This window comes from Cebus imitator, unplaced genomic scaffold (assembly GCF_001604975.1).
Source record: "Cebus imitator isolate Cc_AM_T3 unplaced genomic scaffold, Cebus_imitator-1.0 Scaffold9, whole genome shotgun sequence".
Classification (NCBI taxonomy): Eukaryota; Metazoa; Chordata; class Mammalia; order Primates; family Cebidae; genus Cebus; species Cebus imitator.
In genome coordinates, this window is record NW_016107324.1 from 5,350,478 (window position 1) to 5,370,160 (window position 19,683).

Here is a 19,683-nt window from a genome sequence, read left to right on the forward strand (position 1 = left end):
GAATTAAACCATGTGTAAACAAAGGAGCGATGTATGGCTTCTCAAGCCAATAGCCATCTTCACGTTTACTAAATACCTGTGATTTTTCAGTTCCAATTAGTAGCACATATCTTGATCCTCATTTTTCCATAGCAATGTAATGCTTGTTATTCCAAGACTATGAAGATGTCTTACACTTCCTATGCATATTCCATAATGTCAAACTCAATGCTGTGCACTTAATAAATACCTGTTAAGTGATTTTGCCGACTCATTAAACACATTTATTATACAATGCATTGTTCTTGGTGCTATGGATATAGTAAATTATAAAACACACAAAAGGGCTGGGTGCAGTGGCTCATGCCTGTAATTCCAGCACTTTTGGAGGCTGAGGCAGGTGGATCACCTGAGGTCAGGAGTTTGAGACCAGCCTGGCCAACACAGTGAAACCCCGTCTCTACTAAAAATACAAAAATTAGCCGGGCTTGATGGCGTGCACCTGTAATCCCAGCTACTCAGGAGGCTGAGGCAGGAGAATCACTTGAACCCAGGAGGCAGAGCACAAAAGCCCTTGCTTCTTGGAGCTGAAATTCTACTAAGAGAAGACAAGCAATAAACAAAATTTCTAGTATATCAAATGACAGCAAATGGTAAGGAGAACTGCAGGGAAGGAAGCATGAAGCTATTATTTCAAACAGTGCAGTCAGGTCAGGTCTCACAGTGAGGTGAAATCTGAATAAATATTTTGACATTTTATAGTTTTTAGACACAAGTGAAAATTGAAGGATCTATGTTACATTGCTCAAGGCCCTGTAAACATTTTTAATAACCAAAAGCTATGGATATTTAAACACAGTTTTTCCTCTTTGGAAAGATACTTTTATATCTTGTAAGACAGATTGTCTATTTATTCACCCTCTCCACCCAAAAGATTAAAACATTAGACTCACTCCAATTATCCAAGCTCCATGCTGCACAGACAGATGAACTTTGAATACCAAAGACGAAAAAAAATGCAGCAGTTCTCATTTTGCAAAGAGGCCTCTGTGCTTATATATCTTTTAAATTAGAAGTCATGGGGCTAAGCATAATTTTTTTCAAAATTACATGAATTGTGTTCAGATATTTACTTTCATTTAAAACAGCTTCAATCATGCTCGTGTTGACCTTGTGGGAACAAGTGTTAGGTTTACAAATAATTGAAAGAAAACCTGTTTTTTTAACACCATGTTTTGCATAAAACTTCTAGATTCTGAAAAGCAACAAAAAGGCATCAAACCATAATATTTGTGCTTGCAGAAATACATTCACTTTTCTTCATATACAATTTTAAGTTACCTACTAGATGTCCATTAATTAATATCTTCAGCAGCAGGCAATTCCAGGTGAATCTCCTCCATTTGCCATTGATAAGAAAATTTTTGTATACAGTATGCTGCAATGACCTGTGGTTTTTTGAAGTTTTTTTGGTTTTTGCTTTTGTTTTTTTTTCTTGAGATTGAGTTTTGCTCTTGTTGTTCAGGCTGGAGCGCAATGATGTGATCTTGGCGCACCGCAACCTCCACCTCCTGGGTTCAAACTATTCTCCTGGCTCAGCATCCAGAGTAGCTGGGATTATAGGCATGCACCACCACACTCAGCTAATTTTGTATTTTTAGTAAAGACAGGGTTTCACCGTATTGGTCAGGCTGGTCTCAAACTCCAAACCTTAGGTGAACCACCCACCTTGGCCTCCCAAAGTGCTGAGATTATAGGCATGAGTCACTGCACCTGGCAACCTGTGTGTTTTTAAACATTATCATAATCGCTAACATCTGTTGAGCTTTTATAACAGTCACCATGCTAAGTACTTAACAGGTATTCATTTAATTTCTAAAACCAACTTATGAAGTAGGTATTATTATTATTTTCTCTGTTTTAGAGGTGAGATAGGCAAGACATATTGTTGCATACGTATCCTGTGCAAATGAAGCAGAATTCCCTCTCCCTGCATCGAACTTGCACACTCTGGAGGAAGCAGGTTGCATCCCGGTGTTTTATAACTCAACTCACAGAAGTACTGTGAGAATGAAATCAGCCAATGTATATAATAGTGTAATCTTGCCTGGCACATAAGCACTTATCAGAAAGTTGGTTTATATGATGTACCCCTCTTTTTGTACATTTACCAGCAAAATGTTTGGGAAACCTCAAAGTTAACTCCATCACCACCACCACCATTCTTATCTGTAACCCCCACGTTACTAACTGTCTTAAAGTATGATTTGTTCATCACTCAACCCTGGGGCATCTGGCACCTGCAAAATGAAGTCTGTTCTCAAATCCCCTATCTTCAACAGGCTCCAATACTCTTCATTCATTTCCTCCCTGTGAGAATACACATATCCTCTATTTAAAAACCCTGTCAAAGGTTTTGGACATTAATTATTTTTCCTTTTACTTATTTCTTGTACCGAAGTGTCATTACCCAGTAAATAGCCCATTAAAGGACAAAAGTCTTTCACTTTCCAAAATGAAACCAGAATCACAAATCCTTGATTAAATTCATTACATCATCTTACCTCATGTAAGAGGTAATAGACAGCAAATTCATCTCTAACTTCAGCTTTGAATCTGAAGCTAAGTAGGAGGATTTAGTGAAATGCCTATATGTTAAAGGAAATTTCACTTCTAAGAGAAGTATTCCCAGGTGACAGAATAACCGGACTTTATGATAAGGCAAGCTCAACCTCAGGACCTTTCACAGGAATGAATAGCTTCTAGAAAAGCTAACACTGAGATGTTATCAGGCAGTTTCTCTTAAATCTTGGCAACATATCTGAGATCTGCTTCTTCACTTGCAAAACCATTTCTGTCTGACAAAGAATAATTCCGATAGGGTAAGAAAATTGTTCAGATACTAGTTTTTTAAACAATTTGTTAACCTCGACTGCACGGCAGCATCTCTGAATATTTAGGGTAATAGGGAATCCAGGCAATTAAACAACTATACTGTTTTACAGTGATCATATTGCACACTAAGTTGTATGGAACCTATTTATACTTAGAATTAAATTACGTTGTGTACTGAAAGAAGACTAAGGCGGTTTCTCCAGTCATCTGCTCACTTCATGCCACTTTTCTATAAACACACACAGCTGGGTAAAGGTTTTTAGACTAGCAGGGTGGGGAAAACTTCAGTGAAAAATAATCAGTTTAAGTAGTTTCAGTTAATAAAAATAGTCTGCAACTAGTGCCTTAAATATAAATATTTTAAACCAAGTAAAAGGAGCTCCTTGGTTTACATATTTTTCCTGAAAAATATTTCTACATTACCTGAACCTTAAAAATAGTCAATAAATTAACAAAGTCTGGAGGATTGCCAGGCAGTGCTAGGTCATCAATGAATTAAAAATTAGTCTCTGAGTAGTATCAGCTGAGGCACAACAATAATCCTGCCGTTGACAAGACTCATCCCAAAACGGCAATAACAACTCTTGGAACTTCAAGTATGGGATTGTTCCAGATGCTTCCTTAAAATCCCTTTGAGGTTTAGTAGTTATGATTCAATGCCACTATTTATTGCTTTATTAATAAAAATTCTATATATTTCATAAATACCTCTGGGAGAAAATAACTTGTTTCTAAAATATATCATGCAATATCATTTATTAAATGAAGTAAAATATCATATCCTAAAATATAAGCTTCTGTCACAAGATTTCCAAGACAATTCAAAAATGTCATGCAGATGCTTACAAAATACTCTCCTGTTCACTTAGCAATCATGAACTGTTTAATTCATCTGTAAATGGGAAAAGTCACAGAACAATATGCAAAACTAGTATATTAGAAATAGAAAAATATAATCTTAATTCTAAATCACTCATAAAACTTCAGAAAATTAGCAAGGTAAATGGTAAATATTAAGGATAATTTTTAAAATATGATGCATTTAATATAATTTTGATCTCTAAATCAAAAAAATATGTGTAAAATGAGAGACCATGTCAATTATGACTTCATCAGTATAATGTCTAATTACAACAAAGCCTTAGAAAAAGTTCTAAATATTTTGTGTCAAAACTGAATTATCCATGAAGTACAGGATGATAGGTATGTGTGTGAAGTTAAGAGTTCACATATGTAATCATTTAAATTAACAACTTCAAGAGATCAGTGCAACAAGAAGAGCTCACTATCCTAAAGGTATATGCACCCAATGCAGGAGCACCCAGATTCATAAAGCAAGTTCTTAATGACCTACAAAGAGACTTAGGCTTCCACACAATAGTAGTGGGAGACTTTAACACCCCACTGTCAATATTAGACAGGTCAATGAGACAGAAAATCAACAAGGATATCCAAGACTTGAACTCAGATCTGGACCGAGTGGTCTTAATAGACATATACAGAACTCTCTACCCCAAATCAACAAAATATACATTTTTCTCAGCAACACATCACACTTATTCTAAAACTGACCACATAATTGGGAGTAAAACACTCCTCAGCAAATGCAAAAGAAAAGAAGTCATAATAAACAGACTCTCAGCCCAAAGTGCAATCAAATTAGAACTCAGGATTAAGAAACTCACTCAACACCGCACAACTACATGGAAACTGAACAACCTGCTCCTGAATGACTACTGGATGAAGAATGAAATGAACACAGAAATAAAGATGTTCTTTGGAACCAACGAGAATGAAGACACAATGTACCAGAATCTCTAGGACACATATAAAGCAGTGTCTAGGGGGAAGTTTATAGCACCAAAAGCCCACAGAAGAAAGCAGGAAATATCTAAAATTGACACCCTAACATCATGATTAAAAGAACTAGAGAAGCAAGAACAAACAAATTTAAAAGCCAGCAGAAGACAAGAAATAACTAAGATCAGAGCAGAACTGAACAAGGCAGAGGCACAAAAAAAAACCTTAAAAAAAAAAATCAACAAATCCAGGAGTTGGTTTTTTGAAAAGATCAACAAAACAGACTACTAGCCAGACTAATAAAAAGAAAAGAGAGAAGAATCAATTAGATGCAATGAAAAATAACAAAGGCAATACCATCACCGATTCCACAGAAATACAAACTACCATCAGAGAATACTATAAACACCTCTATGCAAATAAATCTAGAAGAAATGGAAAAATTCCTGGATACTTACACCCTCCCAAGACTAAACCAAGAAGAAGTTGAATCCCTTAATAGACCAATAACAAGGTCTGAAATTGAGGCAGCAATTAATAACATACCAACCAAAAAAAGTCCAGGACCAGAGAGTTTCACAGCCGAGTTCTACCAGAGATACAAAGAGGAGCTGGTACCATTTCTACTGAAACTATTCCAAACAATACAAAAAGAGGGAATCCTCCTTGACTCATTCTATGAGGCCAACAACATCCTGATACCAAAACCTGGCAGAGACACAACTAAAAAAGAAAATTTCAGGCCAATATCCCTGATGAACATCAACACAACAATCCTCAATAAAATACTGGCAAATCAAATCCAACAGCACATCAAAAAGCTTATTCATCACAATCAAGTCGGCTTCATCCCTGGATGCAAGGCTGGTTCAACATATGCAAATCTATGAACGTAATCCATCACATAAACAGAACCAAAGACAAAAACCACATGATTGTCTCAATAGATGCTGAGAAGGCCTTTGATAAAATTCAACAGCCCTCATGCTAAAAGCTCTCAATAAACTAAGTATTGATGGAACACAACTAAAAATAATAAGAGCTATATATGACAAACCCACAGCCAATATCATACTGAATAGGCAAAAACTGGAAGCATTCCTTTTGAAAACTGGCACAAGACAAGGATGCCCTCTCTCACCACTCCTATTCAACATACTGTTGGAAGTTCTGGCCAGGACAATCAGGCAAGAGAAAGAAATAAAGGGTATTCGATTAAGAAAAGAAGAAGTCAAATTGTCTCTATTTGCAGATGACATGATTGCATATTTAGAAAACCCCATCATCTCATCCCAAAATGTGCTTAACTTGATAAGCAACCTCAGCAAAGTCTCAGGACAGAAAATCAATATGCAAAAATCACAAGCATTCCTACACACTAATAAAAGACAGAGAGCCAAATCATGAATGAATTCCCATTTCACAATTGCTACAAAGAAAATTAAAAACCTAGGAATATAACTTACAAGGGATGTGAAGGACCTCTTCAAGGAGAACTACAAACCACTGTTCAAGGAAATAACAGTACACAAACAGATGGAAAACAATTCCATACTCATGGTTAGGAAGAATCAATATTGTGAAAATGGCCATACTGCCCAAAGTAGTCTATAGATTCAATGTTATCCCCCCATCAAGCTACCATTGACTTTCTTCACAAAACAAGGGGGAAAACCACCTTATATTTCATATGGAACCAAAACAGAGCCCACATAGCCAAGACAATTCTAACCAAAAACGAAAAATAAAACAAAGCTGGAGACATCACCCTACCTGACTTCAAACCATACTACAAGTCTACAGTAATCAAAACAGCATGGTACTGGTACCAAAACAAATGTATAGACCAATGAAACAGAACAGAAGCCTCAGAAATAATGTCACACACTTACAATCATCTGCTCTTTGACAAACTTAACAAAAACAAGCAATGGGAAAGGATTCCCTATTTAATAAACGGTGTTGGAAAAACTGGCTAGCCATATGCAGAAAGCTGAAACTAGATCCCTTCCTTACACTCTATATAAAAATTAACTCAAGATGGATTAAAGACTTAAATGTAAGAACTAAAATCATAAAAATCCTAGAAGAAAACCTAGGCAATACCCCATTCAGGACATAGGCATGGGCAAAGACTTCATGACTAAAACACCAAAAGCAATGGCAACAAAAGCCAAATAGACAAATGAGATCTGATTAAACTAAAGACCTTCTGCATAACAAAAGAAACTATCATCAGAGTGAACAGGCAACCTATAGAATAGGAGAAAATTTTTCCAATATACCCATCTGACAAAGGGCTAATATCCAGAATCAACAGAGAACTTAAACAAATTTACAGGAAAAACTCAACCCCATCAAAAAGTGGGCAAAGGATATAAATAAATACTTCTCAAAAGGAGACTTTTATGCTGCCAACAAACATATGAAAAAAAGTTCATCATCAATGGTCATTAGAGAAATGCAAATCAAAGCCACAATGAGGTACCATCTCACACCAGCTAGAATGGCAATCATTAAAGTCAGGAGACAACAGAGGCTAAAGAGGATGTGGAGAAACAGGAATGCTTTCATGCTGTTGGTGGGAGCGTAAATTAGTTCAACCATTGTGGAAGACAGTGTGGCGATTCCTCAAGGACCTAGAACTAGAAATACCATTTGAACCAGCAGTCCCATTACTGGGTATATGCCCAAAGGATTATAAATCATTCTATTATAGACACATGAACATGTATGTTTATTGCAGCACTGTTCACAATAGCAAAGGCTTGGAACCAAATTAAATGTCCATCAATGATAGACTGGATAAAGAAAATGTGGCACATATACACCATGGAATACTATACAGCCATAAAAAGGATGAGCTCATGTCCTTTGCGAGGACATGGATGAAGCTGGAAACCATCATTCTTAGAAAACTAACACAAGAACAGATAACCAAACACCACATATTCTCACTCATAAGTGGGAGTTGAACAATGAGAACATATGGACACATGGAGGGGAACATCACACACTGGGGCCTGTCAGGGATGGGGGACTAGGGGAGGGATAACATTAGGATAAATACCTAATGTAGAAGATAGGGTGATGGATGCAGCCAACCACCATGGCATGTGTATACGTATGTAACAAACCTGCACATTCTGCACATGTACCCCAGAACTTAAAGCATAATTTTAAAAAAATCAACAACTTCATGAAGAAAGTACAATAAAAAGAAGACAACAGTGTTACTATTATTTTCAGAATGTGGCAATTTGGGAATATTCATCAATTTCCATCCCTGGAATGGATGAGCAAGCATTATATTAAGCACGGTGCTGATTACTTTCTGTATTCGTTTGCATAACTTTCACCACAAACTTGTAATTCATTATCATTACTCATTCACTTCTGTAGATGAGAAACTGAGCTACCTCAAACCTCTTGCTGTTCTGACTATTCAGAGCTGTCTGGACTAGATGTGAAGCATTGTCCTATATGCCAATATGACAAAGCAGCCTACCAAGGTCAGGCAATTCTCCAACCATCAAATTCTTAAATAAGAATTAGAACTGATTTCTTTGCAAAAGTGCTCATTAACTGCCTCCACCTTGTCTTGGTTAAAAATACTGGCACAGCTATTTGGGTTATTGCTTAGTAGGCTATTAATTCAATCAAAACAGAAAAAAGTATTTGTCCTAGAGAAACATAATTTTGCATTTACTCATTTAACACGTATGTTAAGAATTTATTATACTTTACATCTTTTATAAATATCTATTGAGTGCATATTCACCAAAAATTCTACCCTGAACTATAAAAAATATAAGGAAATCCTCATACAAAACTGATATTCTTTCAAATATATCTTTCACGGTAATATTTTTACAGTGAGACTCATCTAGTGTCCTTGTGTAAGATAGAATTTTGTCATTCTCTTCCCTGGTATTAAATGCTTACTTAAAACATATACCTATATATATATTTTCCATTAAAAAAATTTTTAAGGTTTTGAAATGAAGAGGATCTATATGATCAGCACAAATTCCTAAATTTCCAAAAACTAAAGAGAGAAGGATTAAATTTTTCTAAGTCACATACTTACAGCTATTTTATTTAGCAAACTTAAAAGTATAGTACAAAACACTTACTCATCTATTTGACAAACACACATTTCCACCTCTTTCAGTGCAGTCTGAAGTTTGCCCAGCAGCTTCTGGTAGATGTCTTGGGTTTCTAAGTCTTCTTCTTTTAGCAGATACCTGAGACCATGGCCATCCTGCTGCCCCAGAGACAGACCTGAAGGGGCTGCCATGGTTGTGATGGTGTGCTGAATGTACACCATAGGACTCAGTTTCCCTGGGGAATTAAAGTCATTTCATAGTAATATGTATCACCTTTAAGTTATAACAATCCAGTCCAATTAATTTTATTTATTTTTAACTGACAGATAAAATCAGATGTATTACCATGTACAACTTGATGTTTTGATATGTATATGCATTATGCAATGACTAAATCTAGATATTTAACATATGTATTACTTGATGTAGTTATCATGTTGGTGCTGAGAATACTTTATATCTGTTCTCTCAGGATTTATCAAGAATACAATGTATTAACTATACTCACCATGTTATACAATAGATCTCTTGAACTTATTCCTCTTATCTGATTGAAATTTTGTATCCTTTGACCTACATCTTCTCAATCCCCCACCCAACCAACCATCCCAGGCCCTGGTAATCACCATTCTACTCTCTATTTCTATGAGATAAACTTTTTTAGATTCCTCATATAAATGAGATCAGAGAGTATTTGCCTTTCTGTGTCTGGTTTATTTCACTTAAACATAATGTGTTCCAGGTTCATCTATGTTGTTACAAATGACAACATAGATGGATTTTTATGGCTGAATGGTATTCCATTGTGTTTAAATACCCCATTTTCTTTATCCAGTCAAATTAATAAATTTAGGATTCCATAAAAGAAAATGCTGATCCAATGCCGAATTTAATTCAGAGATTAGAGTTTGTGGAGAGTTGTAATTAAAAACTAGAAGACAGTTTGATCCCTTGCCCTGCTGTGATGGTACAGAACAGCATTGTGCATTGCTGCAGCTGTTTCTCAGGTATTGTCCTCAAAGTTTCAGGGCTATTTCAGACCAGCAGCTTTCACAGCAAGATGAGCTGTGACTATCATATGCATAGGAAAGCAGGAGCAATCATCTTTCTTAGAAGAAAAATAACAAAAATGCCTAACTCCATTTTCATTCAGTATACACTTAGGCATAATTATCCAAATGATTACAGTAAGAAATCTTTGCTTTATAAAAGTTCATGCTTTTATACATACCAGGTGTCTATTGAATTTCAGGCATGCAAAAATAGCTGTGATTGCCTAAATTACTTTTCATAATTTGATAAAGTTTTAAAAGCCAGCATACCTTGCTCTGAAGATTTGTTTTCTTTATCATGAGAATTATGCTTCCTACTATCCAACTGAACACCAAATGCACTTCCCAAAGAGGTTGATGTTTTGGGATAAGAAACTTCCATCACATTGACATGGCAGTTGGTAGGGCAGAAATCACTGCTGTGCAGTGGGGAGATTTTAGATTTGGCCTGTTTAAAGGTAGGCCAGGCTCTATTCTTCAGTACACGAGAAAACTGCAAATTAAAGAAAACATAAAAAGCAGGTGAATACATAGTAATAACTCAGGCAACTTTTTTCCCTTGTATCATTCATAACAAAATCCAAGGCAATTAAATCATGCCACCGGGAATGAGCGAAATACATTATATGTTGTTAGAAATTACGTTGTTATTTCAAAACTCGAGCATTCTTAAAAAAGCCAAGCAATGTAGGCAGCAAATGCATATGATTACCTTGAAACTGTGATTACAACTTAGGTGTTAAATCAATTTCTGTGGCCAGCACAATATACTTGCACTCAAATCTACAGGCTCCCCGCAGCTGAAAGAGCCTGACGGGGAAAGTGGTATGCCAGAACACCAGGTTAGAATGGAGATCTTCCAAACAAGGCAAAATGACAAAATGGGGTAGCTGCTAGGTCAAGGGTGGAGGAAGATGGGATGTTCTAAACACAAGCACAAAGCTAATCCAAAGAAGCAGTCTGTGTACAGGACAGACAGTAGGGCATGGAGACTGAGGTCCAGAACGGCAGGACAAATCTATTTCCCATACCTCCTGCTAATCACTGAAGACTAGTGTGCACCCTGCCTTTATGCTTTGAGAATAAAGTGATACAAGATTTATTTGACTTCCAAGGTAGCCGCTCCATTGTTTCAAAGCTTGCCATGCGATTCCATTCAAATCCACCTACTCCTCGCCAGTGTCTCTAAAGCAGCCCAAGTCTGATCCTCACCTAGCTTCTCTATCTCAAGCTCTCTCCCCCTTGCTCCCTAAGCTCCTTCTGGCCCTCACTTAGTTCATCTCACACACTCTCTTCTCACTCTGGCCCTTTCTACAGGCTGTTCAGTCAGCCTAGAATGTTCTTCTTCCTGCACTGCCAAGCTGTTTCCTTTGCAACTTCAAGTTCTATCAAATCATCAGGAGGTCTTCCTTGACTCCTCGTCTAGGTTCAATTTCCTTGACTACTGCTAAGTTCCAACACATTGTAACCCTCCTATTATACAGGTATAAACAGTTGCCTTATTTCTAGCTCCTCTGGCAGATGGTAAACCCCATGAGGTTAATAGCTAGGTTTGTTCTGTGTACTATCAGTAAAAGTCTCATAGAGTTGGACTGAATTGTAGTCTTAAAAGCAATGGATCGAGAGTCACTAGCTACCTGTTTTAGTTACAGCTGTCACAATAACTGATATGATGTTAGGCAAGTCAGTGCCTTTTTTGCATTCTTTGTACAATAAGGTACATGGATTAAATAATGTCTATATTCTCTTCTCTTTTGAAAACTATAAGCATGATCCTGTCCATTTATTCACCAGAATAAATAAGTAGAGTAATAATTTGGGCATGAATAAGAATAAAAAATAAGATTACTACTGGTCACTGTCTAACTTACATTAAATTCAAGAATAAATATCAAAATTCACATTTTATAAATATATGCTCACCATTAGAACAGGAACTCTCTTATATGCATATGCATAAACTATGCATACATGTGATATATATATGTATACACACACGTATAATGTGTGTATTAAATTATGTCTTCAAATCACATGTCAGAAGCTGTGTAGCTCAGCCACGTGCCAGCACACAGTAGGTTTTTTAACAAAATGTTGAGCAAATTTAATAATAATGGATAGTGAAAATTTATCCTAAACACTTTTTAAAAAATGACTGCAGAACTCTTGACCTATCCAGTCACTTTACTAATAAAAATAATGGTGACTGGGAGATGTATGTGGGACACAGGATTTAAGGCTAGATGCAAAAAACTTTCAGTCAGAAGTTCTTTTCCACTATTGTGGCAGGATAAAAGTCTCACAAGGCGCCCATGGCACAAACAAAGGCACAGAAGTCAATTCTATTCGGTAACAGTATCCACCATAATAGGAAGTTATGCTTCTCTTGCCTTCTTCCATTTTAAACAATTATCTATTCATTCAAAAGCAGGAAGAGAGGCATCTATTCCAGACCCTGTGCTCAATGCCGGAGATATAGCCCTGGCCCTCCTGGAGTTCATGGTCTAGTAGGCAACACAGGGGAAAAAAATGCAATACTATTGCCACATGCAAGAATTATTTGTTGCGATTATTAGGTTGGAGCAAAAGTAATTGTGGTTTTTGCCATTACTTTTAATGTAACTTACTGCCACCTTTATTCATTTATCCAACAATGACTTGTGGAAGGCTCTCTGTGCCATTACTTTGAATGGCAAAAAACGCTATTACTTTTGCTACAACCTCATGCATGTGCCATATGTATAATACAATAACACATTGCTTAACAACAGCAATGCATTCTGAAAAATGCATCAATAGGTTATTTTGTTATGTGGACATCAAATAGAGTATACTTATACAAGCCTAGATGGTAGAGCCTGCTTCACACCTAGGCTAGATAATGTAGCCTTTTGCTCCTAAGCTACAAACATGTACATCATGTTACTGTACTGAATACTGTAGAGAATTATAACACAATAAGTATTTGTGTAACTAGACATATCTGGACATAGAAAAAATAGAGCCAAAATGTAGTAGTATAATCTTATGGGACCACCATTTTATATATGTATATGGTCTGTCATTGACTGAAATGTTACACAATTATGTAATACATGTAAAAGCCAGATAATTAGAAATTTTGGTACAAGCTGAAAAGGAAATGAACAGGGTGGCATCATGAAGTGTTAACAGAGTGATTGGGGAGAGCTGGCAGAAGATTCCTTTGCTAGGGGGACTGGCTTTCCAACCTGTAGCTCAATGCAAATGCCTATGAATCCAGGATGTGCCCTGCCCATATTCTAGGAAGGGCTGTGGTACAATGCCTAAAGGTGCCTGAACTGCTCCAAAGGGTAAGAGTCAGACAGGGTATCTCTCTGCTAAGAGCTCTTCTTGGGAAGGAAGTTTCTCAGGAATGCAGTGTTGTCTTCCATCCTGGGATATCCCTAAGAGAGGAGGAGGCTGCAGGAGGAACCCCATAGTCACAGGTACTGGAAATGTGCTGCTTATACTGTGAAGATCAAAACTGTGCTCCCAGACAGCATGCCCTGCTGTGAAACTGTAAGAACTTTCTGAAACTTGAACCTAAAATAAGGAAGGTACAGTTCATGGATTGACTGTGGTTCGTGCATGAGAACACATTCTGATTGTGCCAAGTAGTAGCAATTCCCAAATAAAAACTGCAATTTTTGCAGTAAAGAGGTGCATTGAGAGGGACAGGATTTTAGATCTATTAGGGATACCTGAAGCCCAAACTTACTGCCACCTTTATTCATTTATCCAACAATGATTTGTGGAGGGCTCTCTGTGCATCAGCCACCGTCTTTAGCATGTTGGGGAACATCACTAAACAAAACAAAGATTCCTGCTTTCCAGGTCATATTCTAGTGAGAGGAGAGGTCAACAGTAAATACAGTAAGCGAATTATATAATGTGGGTGGATGGCAAATGTAACTGAAAACAAAATTGAGCAGAGTAAAAGGGTTGGAAGTTTCAGAGATGAACTGAAGAATGGATTACCAATTGTAACCAGGATGATTAAGGCAGGCTTCATTGAAGCTGGCATTTCAGCAGTCTGCAAGGAGGGGAAAGTTAGAAATGTGAACATCTGAAAGGGAATTTCTGGCAGATGGAACAGCCACTGCAAAGCCTCAGGGCTGGTGTGTCCAAGGAACATCAAGAAGACCAGTGTGATCAGAGCAGCAGTGAGAGGGAGGAAGAGGAGGTAGGATTGGAGAAGCAATGTGGGGAGGGAGGGCACAAATCCTGAAAGCCATTGAAAGGATGTTCCTTTGACCATGAGTGAAGTGTACAGCCACTCAGGACAACTGTGGATTGGTTGAGAGCAGCAAGAAGACCACTTATAGGAGAGAAATGCCACTGGCTCACCCAAGGCAGTAAAGGTAGGAAGGAAAGGCTGCATGTTTGAAGGTAAAGCCACAAGAATGATGTGAGAGAAAAGGAAGTGAAGAATGTATTCAAAGTTTTAGGCTGAGCAATGGGGAGGTTGGGCATAATCTGGAGATAGAGAAAACAGCAGAAAAAGCAAACTGCAGGGGCCACTGGGTGGGTAGGGGAAGGATCAAGAGCTGATTTGGAACTTGTGAAGCCTGTGATATTGACAAAACCAGCTGCAGAGGTCAAATGGGCCAGGACCCTGCATGAGATTCCCAGGGGATTGAGAATGTAGCGAGAAAAGGAGAAGACTGAGTCCTGAGTCCTGGAGGAAAGGGGAAGGAAGAAAAGGCAGAGCTAACATAGGATACCGCAAATGGGCCCCCATAAGAAAGGACAAAACCCAGGCATATGTGGGGTCACAGAGAACTGCCAAGTAGAGGTTTACGGTCAACTGCATCAGATCCCACTAAGACCAGGAAGAATGCTATGAGGACAGCCAATAGACTTTGGCAAAACACAGCCATGTCAGTTACCTGGAGGGTAGCAGAGCCCCACTGGAGTGTGCTGAGGGGAATGAAGGTGAGGCAGCCGGGACAGCCTTTTCCAGGAGAAAGATCAAAGAAATGCAACTGTGTGGGATGGTGAGGGATATTACTTTGTAATATAGGTGATACTAAAGTATATTTGTACACTGACAGGAATCAGCAATTTCTGGAGATGGAACTTCAGGTTGTTAATGCATTGGTAGCTAATTTATGAATTATTAACTATGACAGCACATTTTAATCCAACTATAGTCACTTAACTAAAAGAAGTAACACAATGGCAAGCTGTTATTCTGCAGATAGCTTCCTATTTCAATTAAGCATAAAATCTTTTGGCATGGGGTTGGGAAAGCTTTGCATTGTACCCTTTTGAGGGAAGAGGACATGGGGAAGATTTTTTTCCCACAATTTTCCCAGTCCATATATCAGTGTGAGGATTACAAGGCATTAATAAGTAAAGAGGGACTTCAAATATTCAAAGGAAGACTTCCAGTTTCCGCATGTAAGATTTTTGTGTAAACAAGAACTATCTCTTGAAGGTATATTAAATATTTCTATCTAGGAAATATCCCCAATACCCAAAATAAGCCCAATTATGGAATTATTCTAAAGGAGAAGAACGAATGTAAAACTAAGAAGCATTTTCAGGACAATTTAGGGAGAAAGCATTCCTCCCAACAGGGCATAGTTTTACATCTGAATTGTCCCCAAATCCTGTTCCACTGAGACAAAAGACTCCGTTAGGATTCATTCAGGTCTTCAGTAAGGTCTGACCAGGTCTCACACATGTGCCAAAAAACATCTGTGGCCTGTACAACCAGCCAGGAAATCTATTATAATCATAACAGCCTTGCTATAGAAATTACAGAAATCAACTGGCTTCTATTTTTAAAACCTAAAACTTTCAGAGTCAAAATAAGGGAAAGCCAGCATCTTTGAGATTTTCGTTTCTATGGATACATTTTATTTCACAAAAAGAAGAGTGTTGAAGCCTTCATCAGGAAGAAAAATACGTTGCTAATAATAGTTTTAAAGTAATGTGTGAAAATTAAAAACCTATATTCACAAATGCTATGGGTTCTGTTGACGTGCATTTGATATATATATGGAGCTAGTCTTATGTGACCTATTAGGGCTATCATCTTAGGCATATAAATCTTATGCAAATTGAAAAGATCTTTGCAAAATTTTCTTGTTAACCTTGCTTCTCTAATGAGAAAACCGTTATTTTAAATATGTTTATGGCCAAATGGGATGGTGACAAGGATAGTTTTTAAAGCACATAGGCCCTAGGTGACTACATGTCTCTCTTTTATTTCTAAATTAAAAGTAAACACAAGTGAGACTGCATTCCATAGGAACCTAGTCTGTTAGTTGCCACCTATGTAACCTTAAGCAAATTCTTAATCTCCCAAAGAAAGAGGCAGGATGAGAGATGAATACATATACATGGCTATTTTGAGACTCAAGTAACAATAATGTACATAAAAGGGCTTTCTGTAATTCAGTGAGATTATTTTTACCATCTAAAATCATTGCCCATTAGCCTGTCCATCTGCACCTTAAAAGCTTCTAGGATCTCAGTTACCTGTGAGTAAATGGAACATACTTCTACCCTTCCAGGATGATGTTTTTGAGGATCTCCAATATTTGTTTAAGTCTGTGTTCTCTAGGTTCTTATTCTTAAAGCAGCTGCATCAATTTGCTACCTAATATACCCCGATCTAAAGATTACATTTGTTTATGTAGTTCCATGTATACCTCTTTCAGCTACTTGCACTTTTTTGCTGCATGAAAGAATGAAGAGAGGAAAGCAGGAAGAAAGCAAAAGAGAAATGTTCCAGGCACCACAGTGACCAGTTTGACACCCAGAATCTGCCTGAACCCGTATCACGCCTTGTACAGATCCATCTCTAAATTAGAATGACTCTCTTTTTCAAAATGTCTCCAAAAGGAGAATACTGATTTGCATTTGTTTAGACCTTTTAAACTTTACATCAATGCACTGTCACATTTTATAGAGAAAGGAGAAGAAAAGAATCTTCTGTCTTTCAACTCCAACAAGGCACATTCATGAAATCTTCCTCAAACTTAAATAGTGGAACTGAACTCAGCAGTTATGAAAAGCAGATTAACAAATGTGGTAGGTAAGCAATGGCCCTGAATATTAGGTTTCTTCATGTGAATTAACTTTTAAAAAATTACAATAGTAATGCAAACTCAACTCAACAAGCCCAACATTATAGGAATTGTTTGAAGGAAAAAATCATGATCTCTTTTCCCTTGTCTCACTTACTTTAGGGAACCAATGTTGTGAGTCCCTTGGGTATTAATTCACACACCCCCCTATTCTCATGCAGCCAAATATAGACATATATGGGCTTATTTAAATTACCATGTCAAGAACATAAAATATAGACACAATACATATTTATATACATTGATCTAAATAATATTATCTAGTAGAGCTGTACCAAATTTTAAACAACCAGCTTTATTTGGAGGAAAATAATTTAATCAACAGTCTTTTACTGTTATAAATAGAACAATTTTCAAACTTGTTTTAGCATAATGTTTTAGAGATCAATTCCCATTAATTCTCCTCTAAAGTATGTCCCCAAATTCATCTAATGTTTTTTGTCTCCTTCATCTTCAGTGTATCCATGCCATCAACATCACTCAACTGGGCCATTGCAACAGCTTGCTACCAATCTCTATTTCTCTATTTCTGCCCCCTTGTAATCCATTCCTACAAAAGCATGATCTTTCAAAAGCCTAAATCAGATGAAGTCATCCCCTTGCTTAAAATCTTCCAACGGGTTTTCGTTAAAATAAGAATAAAATCCAAACTCCTTCTCAAGTCACAAAACGTACAGGAGCTGCCACAGCTCTTCACAGCTGGCCCTGCCTACGCCTCTGACCTTACGCCTGGCCACCACTGTCTGGCTACCCTGGCCTTCTTTCTGCTTTAGGGCCTCAGTCCCAGCTGTTCCTTCTCTCTGGAGGCTTCTCTCTCCAGTTGAAAGGGAGAGTTTTACTTGTCATGCAGATACACACTTTCTCAAAGAGGCTTTCTCTAGCCACCCAGTCAAAAGAATCAACCTGGCACTTAAACCATACTTTCCTCTTTTGATTTCCTCATAACTCTTCTCAATATTTTATTTTCTCCCTTTGTAGGGATTTATTTACTTCTTTACTGTCTCTCCCACCCTGGAATGTGAGCACCATGAGAGGAGATAAATTGTCTCCTTCCCTGCTATATTCTTGGAACCTACAACAGTACTTGGCACATAGAGAGTGCCTAATAAATATATGTCAAATGAATGACTTAATTAATGAATTTTTTAAAGGCCACAGTCCATGTAGTTTATGATCGAGTGCTTTTGTTCTCCTAGTTGGGAGAAAAGAAAAGAAGAACTTCAATGCCCAGCTCTACCTTTTACTAGAAAATAATTTAATTCTTTAGGCCTCAGTTACTATATTTTGAAGATGCGGGACAGTAACATAACTTACAAGTTTGCAAAGATCAAAGGAGGTAAAGAATATAAAGGCATTTTAAAAACCCTAAAATGTCACATAATGTTATCATTTCAATAGAATGATGCCTAACAAATATGTAAAGAAAATATCAAGAATTGATTTAAAGTTGACATTTAAATAATTTCAATGATAATTATGTATAAAATCAATAGAACCCTTACCTTTTTATAACTGGATACTCTCTGACAAATGTGTTCAATTCTTTCACTACAAAGGGCACTGAATTTACTCTGAAGGTCAGTAGGAATCACTTCACTTAGAGAATTTAGACTGGTGCAGTTTTGTACAAAATGCTCATCACTTTTAGCCAGGGCTTCAAGAATCTGCAATGACAAACACACATGCACACCCACACACCCACGCACAGACACACATACAGGCACACACACAGAAGAACAAAACAAAACAAAACAAGAAGAAAAACTTCAAAAGTAGCCACATCAAATTTTCATAAGTTAACAATACAGCGTGACTTTCCTATTTTGTTCCCTGAGTAGCTGCCGGGGAATTTCTCCCTTCACTGAGGCACTGTCGGTGAAGTGATCTGACTTTTCTATTCAAAATTTCAGGTTTTCCTTCTGCTAACTATAGGAACCTGCTTGGTGAGGTACAACTGGACTTCAAAGACTCCCTGTTGGATAAATCAGTACATTCTAATGTGAGGACACTTCTACATTTCAGTCAGAGTCACTCAGCACATTTTTTTTTCTCAATTTGATAGAACCAAATAAATAAATAAATAAATAAAGGAATCCAATATCCAATACTTTACTTGTTACTGAGAACCTAGCAAGTACAGAAAGGATGTATTTAACAAATGCTTGCTGAAGAAATTAATAAATGAAAAGTTATTTCAGTAAGGTAGAAACTAATGTTACTTGCAGCATCTGAGCTCTTGGTGATAAAAGCATTAGATAAAAGTATTTATGGGATATTTTCAATTAGTAAATTCTTTTGAATATTTGAATCAATTGTAATGACATGTGTTGGGGGAGAAGGTATGCCATCAATCACTAGGAATTTCCAATGACCTGAGAATTAATTATGTGGTATATAAATTTCTGATTAATCAGATGTTACAAGAATTGATTATACCCATAACCAATATTTTTATAATATTCTGTGAAACATAAATGTAAATATGTTCTATTAATTTGAGTTCCCACATCACTTCCACTTGCATTTTATGCTAACTATGGAGTATGAGTTTTTATTTAATCACGAGTCTAGAACTTAGAGCTAACATTACCATTAGCAGTGTGACCCTGGCTAAATTTCTTACTTCTTTGACTGTCTTTTCTTCATGTGTAAAATCCAAGTGAAATTCATAATACTAGCTTATACAGTTGTCATATGTAGAATAATCCAAGTAATTCTGCAAACTTG

General features: G+C 37.0%; 1 protein-coding gene across 1 annotated transcript in view; it reads right to left on the minus strand.

The window, feature by feature from the left end:
- Positions 1-19,683, minus strand: part of PREX2 (phosphatidylinositol-3,4,5-trisphosphate dependent Rac exchange factor 2) — a 293,374-nt gene that overhangs the window by 127,390 nt on the left and 146,301 nt on the right. The window contains exons 23-25 of the mRNA XM_017544858.2: positions 18,459-18,620; positions 10,106-10,328; positions 8,811-9,018 (exon numbers count right to left, since the gene is read on the minus strand). Coding sequence (XP_017400347.1) covers positions 8,811-9,018; positions 10,106-10,328; positions 18,459-18,620 — 593 coding nt within the window. The remainder of the gene's footprint in view (positions 1-8,810; positions 9,019-10,105; positions 10,329-18,458; positions 18,621-19,683) is intronic.